Source organism: Triturus cristatus, chromosome 7 (genome assembly GCF_964204655.1).
Source record: "Triturus cristatus chromosome 7, aTriCri1.1, whole genome shotgun sequence".
NCBI classification, from domain to species: Eukaryota; Metazoa; Chordata; class Amphibia; order Caudata; family Salamandridae; genus Triturus; species Triturus cristatus.
The window spans coordinates 860,381,602-860,408,479 of NC_140590.1; the positions used below are offsets into that span (position 1 = coordinate 860,381,602).

The 26,878-nt window shown below is 45.1% G+C and overlaps 1 protein-coding gene across 1 annotated transcript in view; it reads right to left on the minus strand.

The window, feature by feature from the left end:
* Window positions 1-19,093: 19,093 nt before the first annotated feature.
* Window positions 19,094-26,878, minus strand: part of LOC146810760 (protocadherin-10-like) — a 294,634-nt gene continuing 286,849 nt past the window's right edge. Inside the window, exon 4 of the mRNA XM_085614444.1 lies at window positions 19,094-20,002. Within this exon, the coding sequence (XP_085470570.1) occupies window positions 19,746-20,002 (257 nt within the window). The 3' untranslated portion in view covers window positions 19,094-19,745. The remainder of the gene's footprint in view (window positions 20,003-26,878) is intronic.

Genomic DNA, 26,878 nt, shown 5'->3' on the forward strand with positions numbered 1-26,878 from the left:
CGTTGTGCGTGCCGTGCGCGCACCGTGCGCGCAACCCGCGCTTTTTCCATCCTTGGGGGTCCTTCAGTGACCCCCTGACAAAGGCTAGGGGGTCAGGAACTGTCCACCCTGCCCCCTTTTCACGTTCTCCACCTTTGTTTTTCAATGCCTCAGACTGCGAGAGACAAAATGGCGGCCGACACTTCCTGATTTCGACCGATTCGAATGTTTACTGACATCTAACAACCAATCAGAATTGCGCTCGCGCACGTCACCGTGCGCACACCATGCGCGCACGGTGCGCGCTTATAGATATATATGTACTTTTAACTGAAATTTTATCTGGAACTACTGAACAGATTGACTCCAGATATTCAAAAGGCACATCCCTGACCTGAGGACTACCTCTCTGCCAAATTTCAAGTAATTCTGTTCAGCCGTTCGGGCTGTACCTTGGACTAAAGGTCCCTATGGAAAAATGCATGGGGAAGACGCGTTTTGGGACCCCCTTTTTTTCTCGGCCCCCGCTTGACTAATCACCCCGAGACTTTCAGGGTAGGAGCGGAGTGGAGCGCCCCACCTATTTTGAAAAATTCGCGAGGATTCGTCAACCGGCGCCAAAGTTATTAAAAATAGAATTTTCAGATTTCCTATGGAAACACGGTCCCAACTATAACTATCTACTGGCGACCGCCAGTAGATAATATAGATATATATATATATCCATACATATAAATATATATATATGTATATATATATATATATATATATATATATATCCATACATATAAATATATTTATATGTGTGCGCATATATGTACCCATAAATATTTTATCAAAGTTGATAGATTTGTGGAGTAAAGTATAGAAAACCTATACACACTTACCTATCAATATTATGGCCCTCAATATTCTGGTCATGGCACCATGACCACTTGATATATCTTCCATGACATTCCAGACCCAAACACAATATGCAGAAAATACCCAATTGACTTCTTCATAACCATACACCAAGCTACCCAAAGTGTTCACCTTTAATATACACTATGCTCTTTACGTTAACTTCATCACTTTTCTCGGGTATCTGCTGCCATTGCTGTCTGGTTCTCCCTCAAACCTCTTCAGATTTAATCTTTGCCGTAGAGGGCATCTCTTTTTAGGAAATTTCAATAGTTTGGTGAATGACACACTCCCAAACTGCTTAAGATTATCTCAGCCCAAGTCTTTGTCCTGCTCCATTGCCCTCAGTTACAACAAGCATTGGCATAGCCAATAGGTCTCGCCTTTGGGACCTTGTGTGTTTAGCCAGAACTTTTGTCTATGTTGTAGAGCATTGTGGCTGCTGTGCATCGTGCTGAAAAGTTATAATAAAAAGTGTTAAGCTTTTTTGTTACTTTTATACAAACCAAGACGACATTATATACAACTGAACAACCTGATTAAAAAATTATTTTAACATAAAAAATGTCTTCTAGTTTTTTTTGTAGTTGCACTGCTGGCAACTTCTTCCTGCCTGTTCTTGTGCTTGTTTGTTATCATTTTTTTTGTTAAGGGGGAGCAGGACATAAATAACGGGGGAGTGGAGGTTGGAAAACAGTAATTTAATTAGAACACGAGCAGTGGACGGACACTAGTGGAGAATCAACAGATGCCAGATTCCGAGGGCAGACTGACGTGATGTTTAGGTGATGCTTAGGTGTGTGTAATTAAGTGGCACTGAGTGGTAATATGTGGAGTGTATTTATGTTGCATTGAATATAGTAATTGTGACGTGTGATTATGTGGTACTGAGTGGTGTTATGTGGAGTGTATTTATGTTGCATTGAGTTGAGTGTAATTACGTGGTGTGTAATTATGTGGTACTAAGTGGTAATATGTGGAGTGTATTTATGTTGCATTGAATAGAGTGTAATTATGTGACGTGTAATTATGTGATACTGGCTGGTATTATGTTGAGTGTATTTATGTTGCATTGAGTAGAGTGTAATTATGTGGTGTGTAATTATGTGGCACTGAGATGCAGTGGTCATGATGAGTGATACTGTGCGCTGAGTGATGCTGTGGTTGCGCTGAGTGATGCTGTGGTTGTGCTGAGTGATGCTGTGGTTACGCTGAGTGATGCTGTGGTTGCACTGAGTGATGCTGTGGTTGCCCTGCTGTGGTGGCGCTGAGTGATAGTGTGGATGCTGTTACCCAAGTGACTTGCGCAAAATGCACTGCTTACTAGCTCCCCAGTTGTATATAATCACATCCAAATACAAACATAGATAACTTAGCCAAGCGACAGCTGTAATGATACTAGATATTTCACTACTCAAGGACCGAGAACAAGGAAGGTGAAAACGTATACATCTGTAAGAGCCTTACCGCCACCTTTTAGCCTCCAAAACTATCAAAACAAGTGTACCCACTTCTACAATACATAAGCATCTCGAGGTGATTTAGTTTACAGTGCAGCACTATACACGTCAACGCAACAGTGTAGGTGACACCAAATATCTATAAACATACAATGCTGAGGGCCACGTGGATAGAATGTTCTGGGTATTGGGGTAACACCCACTGCAGGCAGGTGCACCTTGTGCCCTGACATGAATTATTCACACTTGAGGTGTCAGCCAAAATAATATAAGGATGGCCTAGATAAACAGCTTAACCAGGATGCCCCAAAATACCTATATATTTTTCAGTCCGAAGCAATCTCCAAGGTAAAGTTCCTAACATGACACAAGAACCAGAGGCGACGTCTGGTGCCCCCGGAAGCAGATATGAGCAGGGTTCGGGTTTTAGCTGACTCTTAAAGCAACAATTACACAGGCCGGGGTAGTTCTCTTGCAGAGGCGGGCGCCCTCTTCGCAGCTCGTTTCTAATTCTTTGTTTTGGCCTCTAAGGGGAAGTTTTAGGATGTCTTGTCTCTCCTGTCATTCGACTGAAAACTGTTTGCAAAATGAATACATGTCCTATTTAAACTGGTATGCCGCGGGTTTACTTTATACCCTTGTGCAAGGTTATACAACATGGCAAATATTTAATCTGGAGTGGAGGAATTCACAAGCAACCCTGCTCATATCTGCTCCCGGGGGCACCAGATGTTGGGATGAGATGGTTAATAAATTATGCAGAGGAGACAAGAGCCCAGATAACAGACGCGGCATTAAATATATTTACGATAAACTATTCACATGTTTCAGCAGCGATACTTGCGTGGTCTTTAAACGTTTCACATGCAAAGGATGGTAAAATGCATTAAAAAAAACACAAGCTTGGAAGTGGTGGCCGCGCGAGCGCGCTTGTGCCCACCTCGGCGAAAGTGAAAGCGCCGCGTTTGCCCATATGTTTCCAATTAACGCGACCGCGAGACGCGGCGCGATAATTGGAAACATATGGCGCTCATGCTAGCTCCCGCGGACCCTAGGCCACAGAGCAGAGAAAGCGGGACATGCACCCCCTTGGGCCAATTGCATGCTGTCTTTCTTAGAAAGACAGCACGCAAAGGCCAATAGCAAGTGATAAATTCCAAGCACACGCACAAGCGTGTGTTTGGAATTTAAAAGCCCTAACTAAATGTCTCGCAGAGCAGCGCATGTGTACTGGCTCAGGCGAGACCTAATAATGGTCACTGCCTGAACAAGAAACCATTGTTGGGTTTTCCAGAACTAAACATATGACTACTTTCTCATAAAAGCCATGAAAGTATCTACTATTGCCCTATATTCTTCTCTACTGCCGGACTACTTTATTAATCACTGACCCCAAGCCTACGAAGTGCAGAGGTACAGCCAATCTCACTTCATCTTCTGTGTCACTCACTATTCAAATGATCATTCCCCCCTACACCCATCAGGTCATGCTTGACTAGGTCTGAGCAGCTTTCCATGCTGCAAATTCTAGACACTGTTTTAACTATATGTAACATAAGCCAGTGCAACTCTAAAGCTATCTAATTCGGAAAAAATCCCCTCCTTATAGAGACAAGCATGCATTCAGCTGCAGTGGTCCGCACACAAAAAGTCCAGTTACCTATCATAAAGCCCTTTTCCACAAATATATGATATTTCGCCTTTAAATTTAAAATTCAATAATTCACCAAAAACCGATGCAAACCCTCATCGATCGTCAACTCCTTCCTCAAGCCATCCAGAAGCAAAGCTCCCATCCTATAATTGAAACACTTTTGATTAAAACTCAAAAACTTCTTAGTGGAGAAAGGCCAATGGACCAAAAGTCACATTGATACCCTATTTGTTAGTTTACAAATGTATGCACACAGTCCTTAGTGACTACTGACTTCACATTACGCTGATCTACCACTTAGGCCCTTCCAATCCATAAACAATGGTATTTTTGGATCACATGACCAAAACTGCATCTTCCATACCAAAAATCTTCACCCTTTCTCTGGGACTGCTAATTCGGGTTGTAAGTAATCCGTCCTCTGTGTACTCATACTTCTCCCAGCACTTTGAGGAGGGTGATGCATCAGTCAACACAGACTTCAATCTGCCCACCGTGCTCTCTCTGCTGTACCTATCAGTGGGCTTCAAGATCAAGGCCCTGTGAGGAGCACCGGGTGAACCCTCTTTTTCCAGGATCTGCTCCCACATAGGTGAATAGAAATAACAATCAGTGCAATACAAAGCAGTGCCCTGCAGCAGGTCTCACACATTGTGAGATTTCCAGCACAAACATCCAGCAGGGCAATCAGTGCTTTCTGCCAGTTAGCACAGTTCCGACTAGCTTCCCCTCAATCAACCAGAGTACGTCCCTTTGTTAAACCAGGTTCATTGGCTGCCAAAAAGCCACTCACAATAGCTGTGAGCAGTCTGCATCTTACTGGACCTTTTTCAGGCAGCCAAAATATGAGCAATTTTCTGCTCAGGCCAGTGTTACACATTGTGCTTTTTGTCCCCATGCTGAGCAGATTTTGTTGTTTTTCCCAAATAAAATCTGCTTCAGCAATTGACCCAAAATGTTCTATACTCTGCAGAGGTTTCAGCAGCCAACGCCCTCATTAAGACACACAACCTCAAAATCCTTTACATTTCCACCGAGCAGGAAATCAGTGTTATTATGCAGAGCACCAGCATTGCCTAGAAGCAGCAGGTGACACGCACACACCATGGAAGAGTTGGTGGCTCATGGTGCAGGTCAGCTGTGCAGCCCTGCACTTTAGAACCCCCTCCTTTTCCCTTGCAGCACACCTCACCTCCCCTCCCAGGCCAGCCCACCCAATGTCTTAAAGCATAAACCACCGAAGGCTTTCAGTGTCAAAACTATGGTTGCATCGAGAGGGTACCATCGGGCAAAAAAAAACAAGGGACCAAGCACACAAAAGGTGATGGGAAGAATTTTAAAAAGGTCTAAACAACTCGCAGCAGCATGGGTCAGTATGCCAACCCATTGTTTTTCAGCCTCTGCGCCCCCTAGACAGAGCTCCCACCAATAATTGAGCCCCGACCCTGCTCCTCATGTGACAAGTCTATCCCGAACTGACTGGCGAGGTCCCCTTCAGAGGGAAAAGAAGCACCAGGACTATATTTATGTATTCCTCGCATCACCTCTTCTGTGTGTAAGAAAGTCAAGTGATGGCTTTAAAGGGCAAAAGCTACTGAAACCTCTCTCTGCCACTTACCGTTCAGCTCAGCACTGTTGTGGATGCCATGATAAACTAAAAACACGATGATGCTAAAGCTCTGTAAGCTGGTAATCCTGAATTTCAGGTGCATCCCCTCCAGAAAATAACAAGCATTGACAAACCAATAGGTCTTGCCTTTTGGCATTGATTATGCTTGTTGCAGATAAATAACAAGCACTTATAATGCAATAAGTTTTACAATTGCGAGTTATTGAGGTATTGGCATTGTAAATGGCAATGCCTTTTATAATATTAAAAGGCATTGTCATTTACAAAGCCAATAGTTCAAAGTTTTACAAAAGCAATACCTATTGTATTGCAGAGAGCGGTGTCAGTGAAGGGGCCACGTAGCATTATACCCACAACAAGCCAGGACTATTGGCTTTGTCAATGGTTGTTAGTTGCATAAGATAAGCAACAACCTTGGCTTCGTTGTATATAACATTGAAAATGCTTCAGTTCTGACAAGAAGAGACTGTGAAAGAACTACAACGAGTCTCTTTGAAGTGACATCAAAGGCAAATGAAGGGTTGAACTGCTGCAGAGGTAAGATGTTTTTTTCACCCTAAGGGTGTGGGCAAAATTGGCGAGCTCGATAGAGATACGTCTCAGCACCTCATTTTTAGAACTGACGGTGCTGAGTACCGGCAGGACCCGGCCCACTTAAAGCCCTGTGAATGGCTACCAGGGAGCTGAGTGGTGCATTAACTGTGGATAGAGCAGAAGTTTCGAGTGTTTAGGAAATGATATCATGCCGCTGTGGCCCTGATGATAATGAAAGATTCCAGGCGCATAGAGGGGCAGACCAGTATGGTGAGATTTTTCTTAGATGAGGTGAGCAATAGAGGGTTAGGACTGGAGGACAGTGGAAAGAGTTGGGAAAGGTGTAGGTGGGCTGGGGCAAAACGGCACCTCCGTTTATGATGGATTCATCCTGAGTCAGATGCTACCTGGCCCTTTTCTCTGAACTCTGTCCCATAATATGTCAGGTGATTTCCTGTGATGCCATGATGGGAGCACAGGCTGTGTGACGCAATTTCCAGGATATCATCTTTACTCTAATTACCCTTCCTGGTTGTTGGTCCTTGAATGCAGAAATTCATGGCACTCCTGGAAAACTGACACTTGCAACTTCCTTGGAGTACTGCTGGAAATTACAAATGATTATGGTAAGTACCTAATAAATGTCCTTAAGATGATAATACTTTTATGGGGTTGTTAAGAAACAAAACCATACATTTTGCCCAATCGTACATGTATATCTATATGCATATATTTCTGATTTTTGTTGTAAATGTGGCTCACTGCAGCAACATTTGTAACTGTTTTACGAGCTCCTAGAACTTCTTAGTTGAAACACCGAGATAGCATTTTCCAGCCCTCCTCTCGTGCTGCTTCGACTTAAAAGAGCATTTTTTACACGCACTGACTGGTATTTGCAGAAAGCACTCATTGCTGTCAGGCGGGCACGTATCTCGAGAGCACCTACCTCAGAATCCAGGCGAGACACGCCAAGCAAAGTGTCCACACAGGCTCTACCGCGCCTTCTTCAGGGCAAGTTGCAGTTGCAGCACAGGTATTTTTGCCCTGGTACCTAATCACAGATGCTCGTCGAGTATCCGAATGGAAACTCGTTCTCGACAGGGAAGGACAATGCCCAATACAATAGGTCTCGCAATTGCGAGTTTTTGATCTATTGGCATTGTAAATGACAATGCCTTTTATAATATTAAAAGGCATTGCCATTTACAATACCAATAGTTCAAAGTTTTGCAAAAGAAATACCTATTGTATTGCAGAGTCCGGTGTCCGTGAAGCGGGCGCCGTGCTCACTTTTTTAGTAAAAAAAAAAAGTAACAGAGCGCGGTGTCCCTGAAGCGGGCTCCGCCATCATTATTAAAGTTTTTTTTTTTTTTTTTTAAATGAAACCGAGTGTGGTGTCCCTGAAGCAAGTGCAGCGCTCAGTATTACAGTTCAAGAATAAAGAAATAAAAAGAGGGCGGTGTCCCTGAAACGGCGCAGCCCCTGAACATCAAAGTTTAAGCCTAAGCCTAAGCCTAAAGCAGGAGCCGCGCTCCGCATGGAAATTAGTGCGCATAGCACTCTATAAGAAAAGCGGCAGCCATTGTCCTCATTAGTGTCAATAAACAAAAAAGTGCTTACCCACTTCTAATGCAAACCGTGTAACTAGCCAAGTAAAAGGTTCAGTCGTTAGGGGCGGTAACAAATGCAGACAAGGCGGTACCAAGGAGGGACTAACAAGCCAATTTATGAATCAGAAGCCAGCATTTACGAAGGACAATGACACAAGCCAATGACAAATATGGGCGGACAGTGGGCAGGGTTTCCAGTGCATACTCTAATAGAGCATGCCTCACAGAGCAAGTAGTGCATGCAGGCTGCCGCTAGGCTCGACCTAAAAATGGTTATTGCCGATGTTAAACAGCACCAGCCAAAAAGGAAAAAACTATGGTGCAATAATGTATATGCATGCATGCATCACACAGTGGCGGCTCCTCTGCTAAGGCGCAGGAGCGTCACCCCACTGACCAGGTCAAAAAGGAAAAAGTAAAATGATAATAACTCATTTTTATTATCATTTTATTTTTCCTCTTGCTCAGCTGCGTAGAGCCGGGGCTGCTCTCCTCACAGAGCAGGGCAGGGAGGTGTGGTTTGGCCATTCCAAGTGCGCATGACGCGTTGGCTAGCCGTCTTGGGCCAGGCAAACATTCATGCGCACTTTTTATGTTCCCCATTCAGGCTGTATCACAGCCTGCATGGAGAAAATGCCAAGCCTCCCATTCTCTGGCTGAGCGGGGGTCCACGCCGCTCAGACAAATCACAGCGCTTCATTGCAGCATTGTGATTGGCTATCGGGAGGCTGGGAGCCGGGTGCTTCCTGCCCTGGAAGCGGGCGAAGTGGGCGAAGAGGACCGAGAAGAGGAGGCGGCGGCTGCGGTAGAAGACAGGTAAGTGTTTATTTTTGATTTTTTGTCATTTCCCTCAACCCTCACCATCCCCGTCCCCCACAACGCCATTGAATACCAGCCGACACTGGCCTTACTATGCATGTGCACCTCTGTGTCATGACGCTACAGTGACCCCAGGGCGATAATATGTACGTGTGAATGTTTTACCATACATGCAATCCGAATGTCATTATATGGCACACATTTTGTTTCTTTTTTCTAATTTCATTTGCAAGATGATGGATACCCGTCTTGGAGTAGTAAAATAATAAGAAAATTAAATGTTGCCTGTAAGCACATTTAGGGGAATGAGTGGCCTGGAAGGAAATTGCAGCTGCTGTGCCCTCATACAAAGTAAAAATAACATTACATTATTTTAAAAAATCGATACGGATGGGTGAGAGAATAGCAGAGGAACAGTGGGAAGTGAAAACTGATGGTGGTGAGCAATGGTAGAGGCCCAGGCTTACTGGTAAGAACAAAAGCTGAGCTGGAGGGGAAGGGATAAGGGAAGTAATGGTTGAGCTTGGGGTGAGAGAGTGCAGAGGCGGGATAGCAGTACACAGAGGAGAGTGGAAGAGAGTAAAAAAGCACACGAACTCCCATGGAGTGCTGAAAGCAAAAGAAAAACGTAATTTCCTGAATGTAAGCAGTGGAAGGATGCAAATCATCCAAACAAAAGGATGGTAATAAAAACTCTGATTGGATGTTGAATTAAAATTATTTTACCTGCTGCTCGGGAATTGTAGAACCAAGCAGGGCGGGAGCTTCCACAAAGGGAAACTGTAATGGACACATGCACTTTAAGTGCTCATTGTTGGTCGCTATTTTTTACTGACTCGCTCTAGTGTTCCGGCTGGTCCTCTTTAAATGAAGGACTCAGCACGGACATGTCACATGCCAAACGCAAGCCTGTCTGTGCCCGTCTGCAACTGACCGTGCCCATCCTGTACCAGGAGCCAGGAACTATGTCCGGTCTGCACCAAACAAAGTATTTTATACTGCCAACCAAATGCGAGATTTTCAAACCTCTGTAACTGACTCCTGCTTTTATTCCATTGGTCTTAGTCAATCTCTCTTGGTCTGTGACAGTTGTGGCTGGCATCCCCGGCCCAGTCCCATTCAGTTACGTGCGACTTGGCATATGTTTATGGCCAACTGCCACTCTTTGGCTGCTCACTAATTGGATATATATGGTCTCCTAGTGGAATTGGCACTTGATGTGCTTTTCTTTACCGAAACCTGGTTAAATGAGGGCACTGACCCCCAATGTTGTCCAAACCGTGCCCCCTAGCTACTCCATCAATAGGTTAGATCGGTTGGGCAAAGGAGGTGATGGAATAGCTATTATTTACAAAGAAACCCTTAAAAGTCATATTTTCACCCCTTTAGCTTCCGAATTGTGTTAGTCTACTTTTCACTTTGACACTTAGCCTTACATTCACCTTCCCTGGAATCGTATTGTATAGACTGCTGGGCTGACCTGCTCATTACTTACAGGCTCTTACTTATTTGGTTGAGGGTCAAGCCATAAACAAAGCCAACTTCAGCTTGCTTGGTTACTTCAACATACACATTGATGACACAAATGACAGTGCCTCCAAAACTCTTCTACAAGATCTTGTATCTGTATAGCTGCTGCAATTAGTGGAGGGTTCCACTCATGAGAAAGGCCACACCATATACCTGTTGTTCAGCAATATGACTAACCTTCAGGCGCAGAGTCCTTTACCCATAATTTGTTCAGATCACTTTCTGCTTCCGATCACTTTATCTGTCCCTTCTTATCCTGCTCTTACACTGCTGGCCAGTCGGCTGGAAAGATGCTGGCCCAAACGGAACTTTGAGGACTGGGTAGTTGTCATGGAGGCAACTAAATCTGATCAATTTGACAAAGTTATGTCATCGACTTGCAGTTTTAATGAGTGGATCACCAACTCATTAGACATGGTCCTTCTTGCAAGATGGCATAAGAATCTCCAGTGAAGTATAAAATCCCATTGGTTCAATGCCCATGTACTTGTCTTAAAAAAGGACTGCAAGCATCTGGAGAGAAGTTGGAGAAAGTCCTATGATGAAGAGAGCAAACTTATTCATAGGAATGCCATTAGGTCCTATCAAACGGAAATAAAGGCCTCTCAATCAGCCTATTTTCCCTTTAAAATTGAGCACTCCACCAGCTCCCCTAAAGAGATCTTTCAGATCCTGAAAGACATTAGGGAGCCGAAGCTCTCTGGCCCTCCCCCAGAAACCTCGATAGAGGGCAGTAATATTATGGCTCTCGTTTTTCAGAAGAAGATCCTGGACATCTACTCTTCCCTCCCCGACAGCTCAAACTTTGAGGATTCGTTAGGTGGCCCCCTAGTACAGTCAAAAGAGACTTTTACTGTCTTGCCTGCCCTTACTGTGACCCTCCGCACGAATCTTTTAAGGGGAATAAAGTCAGGCTTTCCTCTTGACTGTGCCCACCTTCAAATACTCAGGCAAGGGTCTGGTAGTATTGCTGCGACTTTGGTGGGTCTGCTTAATCTCGCCCTCTTCAGTGGACAGGGCTCCCTAAAATGAAAGCAAGTGGTGGTTAAACCACTCTTTAAAAAAGTCCAGTCTTGAGCCCCTACAGGCCAATATCCTTGTAACCAGGAGCTTCATAACTCCTGGAGAAACATGTTAACAATCACCTTTCTGCCCTCCTGGAGTCCAACGAAATCTCCTCCCCACTCATCTGGGGTTTAGACCACAGGACAGCACAGAAACAGCTTTGCTGGTATTTGTTGAGGAATTAAGGAGCTTGCTGGACCAAAGAAGGATTGTCAGCCATCATCCTTTTAGACCATAGGCAGCCTTCAATATGATACATCATGACTCATCCATCGTATATCAAAAGTGGGTGTTGACGGCTGTGCACTGAAACGGATTTCCTGCTTTTTGGAGAATAGAACATTCCAGGTGTTAGATCAGTCCTGCTACTCTGATATTCTTCCTTTAAGCTGCAGGGTGCCTTAGGGGTCCCCACTGAGCCATACCCCTTTGATCCTTTACATGCACCCACTGGCTGATATTGTGCATTTACATGGTCTGATATTGGTCTCCTATGCGGATGACCCTCAGCTATGATCTCAATTTCCCCCGACTCCAAGTCTAGTCATCTCAGCCTGGCCTTATGTCTTAAGGAAGTAGCCAGATGGATGGCTAACTGTAAAGTGAAGCACTATGAAGACTGGGGATAGGCTATTGGGCAATAATCTCAGCAAGCAAATGCCAACCCCTGTCCCAGACTGTCTGGAGAGGCTTACCAACCCCAAATGTGTGACAAAGAGTCTTGGAATGTGGCTAGATTCCAGCCTCACAATGGACCAGCAGGCCAAGCAGCTTGCCGCTAGCTGCATTGGTGTCCTGATACTGTCAAAAAAGGCTATCATTTCCTTCCTTTTTCAGCCAGAAGGTTAATAATCCAGGCTCTAATTATTTCATACATTGACTATGGCAATGCCCTGTACTTCAGCCGCCCCCCCAATATGTGATCAAGAAGCTGAGGTCACTCAGAATGCTGTTGCCTGGCTCCTTATGAATATTCCAAGGCACCAATTGGCAAAAAAGGCCTTGAAAAACCTCCACTGGCTCCCAGTGAAGCCGCAAATGCAATTTAAGGCCCTATGCATCTTGCACAGATCACTTCACAAGAAAGGCCCTCTCCTGCTACAGTCACTAGCAATGCCATACATTCCTAGGAGGTCACTCAGATCTTCCTCAGCCCGTCTGCTCCAGGTTCCCAAGATTAAGAAATCCTGTTGAGGAGGACGTTCACTCTCATCTGGCCCCAGAAGTCTGTAACACACTCCCACTTGAACAGTGTCAGCTGTCTAATGAACTCTCTTTTTGTAAGGCATTGAAAACCTGGCTCTTTGGCAACTAATCTTACCTTTGTGGCGTACTGACCATCATGATGACTATTCTAGCGCTTGGAGGCCTACGGGTAGCCAAGCGCTCTACAAAAATCATAACATAGAATAGCATGCTCCATGAAGAAACAAACATGCTCTTTAAGAAAATGCTGTAAAATGTTACCTTGACAAACAATATTGCAGGACCACCAATATGTTCCCTCGAACTTTCTTTTCCCTCCGTACATTGGCTTGCCAGAGATACTGATCAGGGAGGTCCACTTTTGGATTTTATTAGGACGTGGAACTGATTAACCTTTATATACATGTGGCTATTGCATTTTGGATGAGGTTGTTCTTTTTCCTCCAACTCCAGAAGGTTAAGGGAGTTATAATTCAATCAATCAGGGGCTTGTAAAGTGCAGATACTCAAACGTGAGCGTCTCAAGGTACTATGGGGGGGTGGCCGTGTAGTGTGCTGTATCTGAAGAGCCAGGTCTTGAGGTCCTTCCAAAATTGGAGCAGTGTAGGGCTTTGCCAAAGGTAGAGGGGGAGGTTGTTCCAGGTTTTGGCTGCGAGGTAGGACAAGGACTTTCCACCCGTTCTGGTTTTGTAGATGCGTGGCATGGAGGCCAGAGAGAGGTTGGCTGATTCGAGCCGAGGTTTCTCATGGGTGCATGTAAGGAGAGGTGGTAATTTAGGTATGCTGGTCCGATATTGTGAAGTGCCTTGTATGCGTGCGTGAGGAGCTTGAAGGTTATTTTTCTTTAGACGAGGAGCCAGTGGAGGTCGCAGAGGTGTTGCGTGGTGTGGTTGTGGCAGGGGATGTCTAGGATCAATCTGGCTGCGGTGTCTGAACGGTCTGGAGCTTGCGATGGAGTTTTTGGTTGATTCTGGCATAGAGGGCGTTGCTGTAGTCCACTCTGCTAGTAATGAGGGTGTGTGTGACCGTTTTTTCTTCATTTGGAGTAGATCCATCTGAACGTTTTCCGGAGTGTGCAGAGGGTGTTAAAGCAAGTCGAGAATACGGCATTGATCTGGCAGGTTCATAGTGTGTGATGAGTCTAGTATGAGTCTGAGGTTTCGCACATGGTCTGTCGGTGTGGGGGGGTTTCCGAGGGCAAGAGGCACCAGGTGCCGTCCTAAGCTGGGGGGTGGAGCCGAGGATGAGGACTTCTGTTTTCTCTGAGTTGAGAATTTTCGGATGCCAACATTCACATTGCATGGAGGGTGAATGGCTCAATGCTCCTTATGAGGAATATCACTCATGTGAGCTAAACCTCAAAGAGAGGACTAAAATGTCTTGTACCAGTAAGCCAATAGCTTAAGTCCCTCAATTATATATTATCTCTCCAAGAGAAGCTCGCTCCATCCATTATGTCTTGGGGTAGCCAGAAATCTAAGATTGTCTTTCAAATTTAATAAATGAGACAGGGGTGAACAGAGGTCGTGCACACCCTAGACCAGTGATACTCAAAGTACGTCCCGGGGTCCCCATGCGGCCCTCCTGACATTTACATGTGGCCCCCTGGGCAGCAGCAGCACTGGGCTGCTGTTTACTTGACTCAACACGAACATGAAAAAAATGTCACATATACAGCAAGCACTTGTTTAAAGGTTAATTGCAGTTAGGGAAAGAAAGAAACGAGGGCCTTAACTTTAGAAACACCTTCATTTTTAAAGACAGCAAATGTGTATAAATATGAAAGTCTTTTCGAAATTCAAAAAGTGAATTTCATTGACCAGTAGAAATATTTCACCTTAGAAAATCGAATTAGCAGTGCATTCAGAAGTATTTTTCTTAAAGTGATGTTTTTCAAACCTCAATTTAGAAACGTTGATGCTTCCCCCTCCCCCACCCTGACAACAATGCCATTAGTGATTACATCCATGCACAGAAGATGGTTTTGAACAGCATTAATTCTGAAATCATATATTTCGAGTTCCTCTTATATGTGATAATGAAGAAAAAGTAGGGAAATTAAAATAAAACAATTGTCCAGGTTCACACAATTTGGTCAAGTGGAGAAGCCGAGATTCATCCCAGGTTTTCTAGTTTCACATTGCGCAATTGAGTTCAGCCACTAAATATACATGGTATGCTTCCCCTACACCAACTTTCCCCCCCCTTACTGGCATCAGTGCTGCCCTCGGTCACACCAAAGACCAATCTTTGCGGCCCCCGGGCAAATGTTTGTGAGTACCCATGCCCTAGATCATCGTGAAGCTTCCTATCAGGGTATTGAATCATTTAGGGAAATTGTGTTTTTTCCTTTGTGAGCCTGAACTTGCTATCAGCACCAACACTATACCAGGATAACATCCCCACATCCCCTTTAGGTGCAGTTGCACATGCTTGGCATGTCGTTTTCTGACACAGGTCCCTGCCTTCCATCTGTGCACTTCTTTGTGCTTACCCTTTGGTCCCCACATTTCACAAGTCCTTTATCTGCAGCTTTTTGGAGATTTCCAGCAGGTGAGGTCAGAGGGAAGCAGTGAGGAAGTTCCAAATGTAACCCCATCACATGTTCTCATAAGCCAGCTGCTTATGTATCCCATAGGCAAATGTGCTGCACAATGAAATCCACAACTTTCGTGTCCCTGTTGAAAGAGGCCTGGGTTTGCTTGTGTTCTCATTCAGAGGGACATGGCCCAGCAGTATGGCATGGGCTGGTCTTATTGGAGCCAGGACCAAGGCTGAGTTGCATGAGGCTGGTTCTTGTGTGAAATGACAGAGTGTGCAAAAACATGGACTGGAATGCGCCCTCAAGTAGTTAGCAGTGGCTGAGATTAATTCAAGTATTTCTCCCCATCACTTGCTTTTCCCTAATGAATTTGAGAGCGCAACATGACTATCGCCCATTTTCTCAAATGATGTTGAATCATTTAAAATGTGAGGTGTTTGTGGTTACCAATGGACACATTTTGAATCTGTCATTGGCCTGATGCTTCTGTCATGTGCAAGGTCAGGTGACTAAATTATAATACAAACTAAGCCGTGCTCTCAAACATTTCCAATATCATTGATTACTCAACACCACATAAACCTTGTGACCATCACCAGCCACCTCCCTTATAAATTAGGTTAATCATTAATTCTTAACAAACATCTCATTAATCAATCAATCAATCAGGGGAAATTGTGAGCGCACTACTCACCAGTGAGGGTCTCAAGGCGCTGGGGGAGGGAGAGCAGCAGTTCCCTTCAGACGAAGAGCCAGGTCTTGAGAGCCTTCCTGAAGGAGTTCAGGGAGAGTGCGTGTCTGATGTTGATAGGGAGCTTGTTCCAGGTCTTGTCTACTATGTAGGAGAAGACTCTTCCCCCTGTTCTGGCTCCGCAGATTTGCAGGGTTTCAGCGAGGGCGAGGTTGGCAGAGCGGAGGTTTCTGTTGGGTGTATGGAAGGAAATTCTCTAGTTGAGGTATTGGTGTCCTGTGTTGTGTAGGCACTTGTAGGCATGGGTGAGTGTCTTGAACGTAACTCTTTTCTCGACGGAGAGCCAGTGGAGGTTCCGTAGGTGTTGGCTGATGTGTTTGTGTAGGGGTATGCAGAGGACGAGTCTGGCTTCGGTGTTCTGTATCATCTGGAGCTTGCGAAGTAGGGACTTGTTGATGCAGGCGTAGAGGGCGTTTCTGTAGTCTAGTCTTCTTGTTATGAGTGCGTGCATGACCATTTTCCTTGACTTGGGGGGGGGGGAAGCCATTTGAAGGACTTTCGGAGGATGCGGAGGGTGCTGAAGCAGCTGGAAACTATGACGTTGACCTGCTTGTTCATGGAGAGGGAGGAGTCGAGTACGATGCCGAGGTTTCTGGAGTGGTCCGTGTGGGCCGGGGGCTGCCAAGGGCATTGGGCCACCAGGTGCAATTCCATGCTGATAGGGTGGTTCTGAGTATGAGGACTTCTGTCTTCTCCGGGTTGAGCTTCAGGCAGCTGATGTTCATCCAGGATGCGACATCCAGCATCCTTTTTTGGAAGTTGAGTCTGGTGGTGGTGGGGTCCTTGGTGAGAGAGAGGATGAGCTGGGTATCGTCAGCGTAGGATACTATGCTGAGGCCATGCTTTCTGACTACGGCAGCGAGGGGGGCCATGTAGATGTTGAAGAGGGTGGGGATGAGTGACGATCCCTGGGGCACACCACAGTTGATTTCCGTTGGTTTGGAGACGAAGGGTGGCAGTCTGATTCTTTGGCTTCTATTGGTAAGGAATGAGCTGACCCAGTCGAGGGCGGTTTCTTGTATGCCTGCGTCATGAAGTCTGGCGGTGAGTGTGCGGTGGGAGACGATGTTGAAAGCTGGTGACAGGTTGAGTAGGATCAGGGCTGCGGTGTGGCCTTGGTCAAGGAGGGCACGGATGTCTTGTCTGTGGCAGCGAGAAGGGTAGTCTCGGTGCTGTGGTTGCTGCGGAATCCAGATTGGGAGGGGTCGAGGATGGAGTTGTCTTCGATGGACTTTTTTAGCTGAGTTGACGGTCTTCTCCGTGACCTTTGCCACGAAGGGGAGGAGAGAGATGAGCCGGTAGTTCTTGAGGTCCGTGGAATCCACTGAGGGTTTCTTGTGCAGGGGTCTGACTTCTGCGCGTTTCCAGTTGTCGGGGAAGGTGCCGGTTGTGAAGATGGTCTTGATGGTGCGTCGCAGTTCTAGCGCGATGGCGGCGGCGGCTCTGTGATAGATGTGTGGTGAGCACGGGTCCATGGGGGCCCCTAAGTTGATGCCTTTCATGGTCGCGGCTGTCTCTTCAGTTGTTATCGGTGTCCAAGTGGCGATGATGGGCAGGCTGGTGTTGCCCGAAGGCATGGTGATAGCGGAGTCCGGAGTGTAGTCGCTGAAGTTTTCATAGAGGTTCCTAATTTTCAGACGGAAGTGCGATCCGAGCTTGTCACACCTCAACAATCTCAAACTCTCCCACAATCCTACCAGACACCTCCTCTCAGTCAAACTACTATTCGCTTAAATCCCTCGAATACACAGAAGCAGATTAAACAGTTGTGCCTACTCCTACCTTGCACCCAAAGCCTGGAATGACCTGTCCCTGCATTTGAGAGCGACCCCTTTCAGTTCTTGAATTCCACAAGAACTGAAGACCTGGCTTTTTCACCAAAATTCAGCCCTGGCCTGGCCTACGTAGATTCTGCCTTCAGTGCCAGAATACCCTCCCAGGTGAGTGATGATCTCTACAAATACATATAACTTAACACCCTTATGTCACGTTTGCTCTCTCAACCTTATTCAGTATAACTCCTCAGCCTCATTCAGGCTTATTCACCATCACACTGCAGTGCAAAAAGGTAATGGCGGATGTGCTCAACAGGATACTGATAACTTAGCATGACATTTTCACTCAATTGCCCCCAAGAATCCTTCTTCATTCCTTTGTCAATTCACAATTATTTTGCTCTTCTTGCTCCCCTACACATTCCATGTTACTCAATTTCACGCTGACTGTGATCTGTTTATCTTCTGGGTATGGGGCATCTCCACTGGGGACACATAGTCAAATGTTCATCTATTAAGATGATTTGACGCTCTAGGTGTGAATCCTGAATATCAAATACAAAATGTTGTGGGATACTGATATCGATATTTAGGAAAACATATCAAAAGGTTAGCATAATACATTTTCTATACCTAAATCCACATATGCACCTTGAAAATATATGTATATGATCAAGGTATATAGATGTGGAGTTAAGGATAGTAAATCTATACTCCGTAATATGCACTTACCTTTCGATATTTTGTCCCCTAATTTTTTCGCTATGATACTAGTGTACAGCAATATTCTTGTACTCAATATTCCAAAACACAACCAACGCTCTATGATCCAAATTCTTCTTCCATCACATCCCTCAACAGTCCCTTACTGTTGGCCACTTCTGTACGTTGGAGAGGTAGCCATAAGCCTTCCCAATACAAGCGAGAAACAGCAAGGGCAGATACTGAGTTAACGCCATATCCACCCTTGGTAGGGTAGAGGAACATTCCTATTCGAAGGTAGGCTGGCCTATACAGAAATCAGGTTTTTGCGAACTGGTCGGTGTCTTTGAAAACCCTGTAGGGCTGAAGCAAGTGTCAGTCACAAGTCTAGCTTTGCTCAGCCTTACCGGCCTTTCAGAAGCATAGGTCTGTTGAAAATAATCTATGTTTTCATCAGGTACATGGCCACTCTGTGGTGCTATCAAAGCAAATTAGGCTGAATTTCTAGTGTTATTTTCATATTGCCTGTGCTACAGTGACGTATTCTTTTTAGAGCACTCATTCACTGAGCACTATCAAAAACAAAACATCATTCGCTCGAGTATTGCTTTGCACAGATGAAAATGTGTTATTCCACCCCATTATGCGACTGCTCCAGCTCCTCTGAAACTAAAATAAGTGAAAGCAGAATATGCCTAGCTATATACCACTGCCTTTGTAAGGTCGCGTACCGCAGAGGTATTAGCAGAAATAGCACCGTCGCAGCCGCTATCAATCATGGCAGAAAATTAGATTAAAATTTGAACCTTCTGAGAACATCTCCAGATCACAGCGGGATGGTCATCTGTTTCATTTGCAAGGGAAGACGGCTTTGTATAAGCCCATTGATCTCTCCTGTGCCTTTTGCAGACAGAAATATTTCGTCCTTGCCTCTTTTCAGCGTGATAAAGAAGAGAAACACCAGTAGGAAGACATAAACGTGTTTCTTGATTAATTCCTGCAGGCTCGTAATGAAGACAGATCAACTGTTACAAAATGGAGATTGCTCAAGGCTTGCAAAGCAAAGGACGTTTCTTAGTGGCAGTCGTTTATTCACTCTAGCCCTGGAAGGAGTGTGTCTCTTCATTATGGATGGAGAACATTACTTTTTAACACAGGCAATTTCGTTTGATTTTCCACCAGCATCTAAGGCTAAAATCGAAACAGAATTGCTTCCTTTTTTTTTTACACACAACAACATCACTGCTATATAAAGTAGAAAACGTTTTAATTGACCTAATTCACTTTTATACACTGTGTTTCTTTCCAAAGTGCTTAAATTGTTTGTATGCGATACACGTTCTGCTCTCTAATGTCCTCATCCGTTTTGTAGGTCGGAGACTGTCTGGTGTACCTTGTGCTGTAACAAGGCGTGTCGGCATCACAGAAAGTCAGACACAATCCGCAGTTTATGAAGGGCGTGCATAGGGCAGCACTTCGCTGCAGTATGTACACAGTGCACGTGGTGGGAGAACCTGATCGGCTCTATATCTGCCACCAGGCAGATCCTGTTCACACAGCAACAGACCAAAGATGGCGCCATCTCTCACGGAAAGTCTTTACTCATCAATATGTCGTCATGTACGTCACAGCAGGACGCCATTTTCCTCTTCTTCCCGAAGGTGGAGAAGCTGTTTTTATCCCCATCGTCTGTGAAGTGCCCCTGTTTGCTGGTTAGCATGGTGGGGGTCCCAGGAATGTACACGTTGTGTTGATAATCCAGGGGTTGTACATGTTGCGCATACATCGGGCCATACCTTGGAGTCCAGATGCCGTTACCTGGTCCTTGTGGCTTTTTAAAACCTAGAAAGAAAATGGTTACATTTGGTTAGGTTAACAAAAATATAGGTTGATATTTGGCAAACAATATGCGTAGACAGAAGTTCAGCATCTGCACATGGGTAAATGATCGTCATTGATTGTAGATGGACAAGTGAATGAGTGACCTGTGCCACCCACCACAAATGAAAGAGCACCCAGGTACTGTTAAGTATATGAAGACAGGGGTTATTATGATATCAAAAGCATTTGTTGCAGAAACTTAAGTGATATGAAATAATTTATGATAGTGTGGTACGTAACACTAAAAATTCAAACTTGGGTGAGTTTATTTTCTTATAAGGAAAATGCTCACTATTGTTAGTTCCTTTAAAGAAATCTCAACAGGACTGTATTTCACACACACATATTCCACCTTACCTGTTGTCTAAACTATCTATTCTCATTAATCTCTTATATAAAACAATATATTTACGGTGTTTTAAAAGATACCAACAATCTCTCTGCTTTTTCTCATTTTCTAAAATCCTGTGAGAATTGTGTATAATCTTATTTGCTGAGAGAGTTTTAATAATTTCATTGTGCAAACATGCCAGATGGCTAAAATAAAATGCAATTGTTTCATGTATTTAAATAAAAAGAAAATATATTTTTACTAAATATGTAAATCCTTCAGTGTAAAAACTTATTAACATCAGAACACATACCACGGAACATAAAAAGGGTATTCTGAGCACTTTGTGATTTAACTCAGAACTGACATTCATTAACATCGGCTGAGATGAGATGACGGCTTATTTCATATTTTAATAGGCACTTCTCCATATCCTTCCTTTGCTTCTCGGGCTATCCTTTCCTAATACCATTCAGTCATCCACCATTCCAGTATTAATGTGCTCTCTTCTTTTGAGCTCTGCTCACTCCCTCCTTATTTATGGCTGCTTGTTCTTTTGGCAGCAATGCTATCCCCTTTTTACTCCACACACCAATCAAGTTAATTTCCCACCTATATTTTTGAACCAAATTATCTATAAAGTTCTCTCTCTCCACTATCTGGCTAGCTTCTTCCTGTCTCTTTCTTTTTTCACTCTCTTAGGCACTATCCTCCTGTTGGAAATGGTCCTTTTTGCGGGGTTACCCCAAACCTTCTTCCTCTGTTTTTTACTTCTTTTTTTTGCAGGTTTTAGGACTCTGTACACTTTTCCCCTGCTGAATCTTGATAAAGTGCATAAAATGTGTTTAAAATGTAATGGCATTTCAGTTCTCCATGACTGGCATATTTGATTTACTAATAAGTCCCAAGTTCAGTGCACAACATGTGCCCTGGACTTGTAAATCAAATTCTACTAGTGGGCCACAGCACTGATTGAGCCTCCCACATGAGTAGCCTTTTAAACCTGTCTCATGCCTGCCACTGCGGAGCCTGTGTGTGCAGTTTTAAACTGCCATGTTCACCTGACAAGTTCACCTACTTGCCAGGCCCGATGCTTTCATTTTATTACACATAAGTCAACCATAAGGTAGGCCCTATGTAGCCCCTTGGGCAGGGTGCAGTGTATTTAAAAGATAGGACATGTGCTGTTGAGTTTTACATGTCTTGGTAGTGAAAAACTGCTAAATTTGTTTTTCACTGCAGCAAGGCCTATTTGTACCATGGGTTAGCATTGGAGCTGCCTTCTACCACTCTACAAGTGTAACTTACAATTGGGACAAGATAGAAAGAGTACAAGTGCTGTCTCTGTACTCATAATTTACAAACAGATCTTCAAGTAAAGTTGGATTTTAAGTTGCGGGTCCGAAAATGCCACTTTTCGAAAGTTGACTTTTTCTCACTTTAACCATTCTGTGCCTGGAATACATTTCTGGGTTGGATGACAGCTGGGTTTTATGCATTCTCCATAGATAGTCACACACAAAGGGAACTGGGGTGTGCCCTGCATAACCCTGTGGCCCATCACCAGGCTGATGGGTCTTCCTAGGCTACAGTGAGGGGAAGGAGCTGACACTTGCACCTTAATAGGGATGTGCCTGTCCCCACACAAAGAGCTGCATACCCCCCTGTAGTGTGTCTGGAGTCAGGGCCAGGAAGGGCAGGGTCGTGTGCACTAAAAGGACCTTTCTCCCTACTTCAAAAGCTAAAATGAGTATAAATACTGGAGCTCTGACACCATATACTCAGAACACTTCTGGACTGAGAACGTACTGTCAGGAAGAAGAGCTGTTGTGCTGCTTGATTTGCTGTGTTGGCCTGCTGCCTGCTGCTTTTTGCCTGGGAGTGAAAGGACTGGACTTTACTCTCTTCATCCTGCATCTAAAAGTTTTCCAAGGGCTTGTTTGGGCTTGCCTCCTAGTACTGAAGTCTCTGGGGTAACAAAGACCTCACTTACATCTTGCTAAAAGCACCTGGGCTCCTCTGAAGCGAGTCCTGATCTGCCAAGTGGTGCCAAATCCAACCCTGGGACCTTGGAAGTGGGTATTGGTATTGCAACCAAGAAACAGATGCATTGAGTTCACAGTGTCATTTCGGAACTGGCACATCCCAGTGAAACCAACCCATCGCACTTCCTGCACTGAAGCCGTGCCCCCGCTCGCTGAGTGTGTGACACATCGACATGGACTTACAATGCAGCCTCCATTTTGCCGCAGTGCTTCCGAAGTACCACCGCTGCGTGAGACTCGAACACTGCATCATCGACATCTGTGGTGTACCTCTCTGTGTGGCTTCCAACCAACGCACCATCTTCAGACCAGCATTTCAACATAAACACCATGGAACTGACACACTGCACTCTTTACATTGACCCATCTTCAATGCCGTCCCACCTTCAGGAGCCGAGCCCTCGCACCAGCAACTGATGCATCACTTCCTTTGTGCACGTATCGTTCCCGAGAGCCAAAGCCTTCACGACCTTGCACCGCCTCTAGGAACCGTTGCATCACCTGCATCCACGACGCCTCTTCTGCTCTGCGCACTGCATCAACTGTAATTTCCGATGCATCCAAGGTACTGTCAGCGGGTCTGTGTGACTCCTGTATCAAGCCAGAGCTCCATCGCTGTCGGACTGAACTTTTGGATTTGTCCTGGTCAAGTGCGAGAAGATAGTCTTCATGGGAGCTATTATTTTCTAAGCCCTGCATTTTGATTTAATCTTGCAAATTCATATCTTGACTTGTGTATGTTGGATGTTTGTCGTTTTGGTCTTGTTTTATTCAGGTAAATATTGGCTTTTTTCTAAACTGTTGTGGAGTATTTGTGTTTTCACTTTGTTACTGCGTGTGTGTGCACAAATACTTTACACATTGCCTCTTTAGTTTAGACTAGGAGTTCATGGAGTTCCGCTGCACGGAACTCCGCAAAGTGACAAAAAACTCCACCAAGCTATGCAGAGTTCTGTGGGTGGTGGAGTGCGTTACATCATGCCTGTCGCACTGATGATTAGCGCCGGGGGTTTGTACGGCACTGTAAAATCAGCATGTACGGCATCACATGCAGTGCAAGAGGACACAGCTTCCTCAACACGAACGGATGTTTTATCAGTGCGACAGCAGCGACCATCCGCGACTGCCCGCATTGAGAAATCTTGCTGAGAAGCAGTCTAGCTTTGGATTTTCCTCGCTCACCCTCGCCAATTTAGCTTTGCTAGCGGGAGCAGGGAAAAAACTCAGCTCTGCGGAGAGCGGCGTGCAAAAAACTCCACAAACTCCGTGAACGGAGCGGAGTTCACCGCCCAGGCCTACTTAGACTGACTGCTCTGTGCCAAGCTATCAAAGGGTGGGCGCAGGTAAACTTTTAGTGTGTACTACGCTTACCCTGACTAGAGTGGTGGTCCCTACTTGGACAGTTTGCATACCTCTGCCAACTAGAGACCCCATTTATAACACCTCTTTTTACAGACTCTCTGTTCTGACAGCCATCATATTTTCTCCTGCAAGACTATCAAACAAGCACTGGTATGGTAACGAGGTTGAGTTAACTTGTGAGTGATCTACAAAACAACACAAATATTGTTCATAGTGTCCTTATTCAATGTACGTGTGCCCCCTTACAAAGGCGCTTGATCTCTACCAGATTAATTTCCATATCTATGGAGATGACATCCAAATGGACAAAGAGATCATGAAGAAACAAATGGTGTGATGAAATGAAAATGTTTTGCTACCCTGCTTGTGTTTGGTTCTTATGCTAAGTTAGCATTTGCGGCACCATTTTATGTTAATTTTGAATCATGTTTTGAGCTTTGTATTCTCTTCTCAAGAAGCAGGCTGTGCGTAGCCCCATGTACTCAAAGTTAGGCCTTGCTCTGCTAATGAATACATTGTTCTTGTTAACGCATTCCTTTCCCATAGATAGAGGCTTTCTCCCACAAGCCTAGCGGTAGACACAAGCAGAATGACCTTGGCATAAAGATAATGTGTGCTCGGTCTCAAAATCAAAACTCATCTTTCTGTGCTTCTTTGTTTTAGCTGCACCTGCTAATAGTTTTCCAATATGGGTGGGTTATTCTTGGTTCAGAAACGTACAAAATGTATCTCTGTTTGCTGAAGTCAGCCCCTAAGCAGCAATTCTAGGAGCAGACTGGACTTCGCTCTAGTGTACCTGAATAAAATATACTTGGTTTGTATTCTCTACTGTCGGACCGACTCTTCATTTGTATGGAATGCTGAGAGGTGGTCGTGAGTGACCCGGCTGGCCCTAATCGGGTCGCTTCCTTCAGTTGGCACCCGAGCAGGGACTCCATCGGGTGACCCATCTTCGCTCGCGGACAGGTGTGGAGGTTGGGACCATCGTTGGGTCGGACGGGCGGACCAGGGATCCCTGCACGAGAGAGTCCTGAACTTGAAGCTGCCCCGTCTGTCTGACTGGGCGGTGCCCTGCCCAGCGGTCATCCTGACTGGGGTCCTGAACGGCAAAACCCTTGGATCTGACTGTTTGCTCTGAAGAATCGGCAGTGGAGAATACATTTGTTCGACATACGTGCACCAGGTGAGTTTGTTTTGGTTCTTTGTGGATATGGTACCATTTCGGTTTGTCTTTGGTATGGTCTGAGGACCGATTTTGGTTTGCATTTGGTACTCTGACGACCGCTTCGGATAAAAGGTGTTTGTGGACACTTTGCCCGGCAACATAACAAATTTGGCTTACTTTTGAAAATGCCGGTATTCAGTCGACTTTTGGTTTCTTGTTGTCGTTGTTGTTCTACTGATGCTCGACTGGAAGAAAGTCAGCTAGCGCCTCCGGAAGGCACTCAGAATTTTTATATGTATGTAAAACATGGCCTTGGCCCTATTATGTTTACTACGTTATGGCACAAATATACGTGGGACAATGCTAAGTTGCAGTGGCCGGTAACGGGCATTTTGATGAGCTAAAAATTGGGTTTTTACAGAAGAAGTTGTTTGCAAGAAGAAGTAGGCAGTCTATGTTTGATTCCCTCAGAACGTGGCAAAAAGAGGCCAAACAGAGGTGAATGAAAGCAGAGAAAGAGGCCCAGAATGGGAGGACGCAAACAGTGACTCAGAAAGCTGTAGCGCATGATAGAGAGAAGCAGCAGAGAGGAATTGAGCATGAAGATAGGAGGTTTTGACTGAATATTGATAAATCCTATGTAGCCCGAGAAGAAAATGATGCTTTTGTGAAAGGATTGCTAGATGCTCAACCCCCACCTCCGTATGCCCCGCAGAGGGTATTTCCTCTCTTCTCCCACAGGCCCAGTTGCCTGTTTCTTCGGTCTCTGCTGTTTCTGCTTCTGTTACTGTTGATCAGACTGCCTTGGCCATGAGCACCTCCTGTCTTTTCTTTGTCTTCACTGTCTGCGGCAACTCCAACTGTTAGCATTCCTGCAATGCCTTTTGCTTCGGCATCCCTTTTGCCAGCTCTTACACTCACGACTCAGCCAGCAGCGATGTTAATGCCCACTACCTCTGTTATCACTTCCACTGTGTTCCTCCATTCACCGACATTACAGAGTATTGGGACACCAGTACGTGTCCCTGAGGATAGGGACTGGACGAAATTTAAGGAACGCCTGGTGCGAACCTTGGTGCGATCTGATATGAGAGAGGGAGAGAAACAGGTAGTGGCTATTCAGGCAGCGCAGTGGGCCCGAAACCCCATTTATGGTGTTGAGGATGTGTGGAGTGTGATGAAAGATTATGAGTCTTTTGTACAACAGGGTGGCCTTAAGCACATGTCGGCTACTCTTATTGGACTTTGGGAGCAGTGTTTCAATGATTCAGCACCGCAGAATATTTATGACATTAAGGATCATGTATACGTTGCTGATATGGAGTCTGGTCACATTTTTGGTAATGTTGCAACGCTGGATGCTTATCGGGGTAGGCTGCTTGGAAAGACCCTGATGACAGAATCTCAGTTTCCGATGAGGGAGGTCCACTCCATATATCACCCGGAAATACCAGAGCTACGGGATCAGCGCGATGTTGTTACTAGACATGGGGTAGCGGCCCATTTCCAGGAACAGTGGGTTGATACTCCATGGAAAAGGAGTGAGGTTTTGTCCCTTAAAATTCAGTTACCTGACCCTAGGAAAAATCCTACTGCATATTATAAAGAATTGACTGAGGAAGCTTCTTTGACAGTAATGACGCTTGCGGATATTGAAATGTTCTTTGGTTTATTGGTTCCTGTTGATATTTGGAGACAGGTACACACACAGGCTCACGTTGCAGAATTGGGTTGTACCTGGTATCAAATTAAAGTATGGGACCAGGAGAGGAAGCCTGGTGAGAAGCCTAAAGCAGAATTACTTGCTTTGCCCGGTCGCATTATCATGCATGCGCATTCTCTTATCCCGCCTAGAAAGGTTCATTGGGACTAGCTCTCGGCTTGTTGTCAGAAGAAAGATGAGAGTGTGTCTGATTTTTTCACTCGGTTTGAAG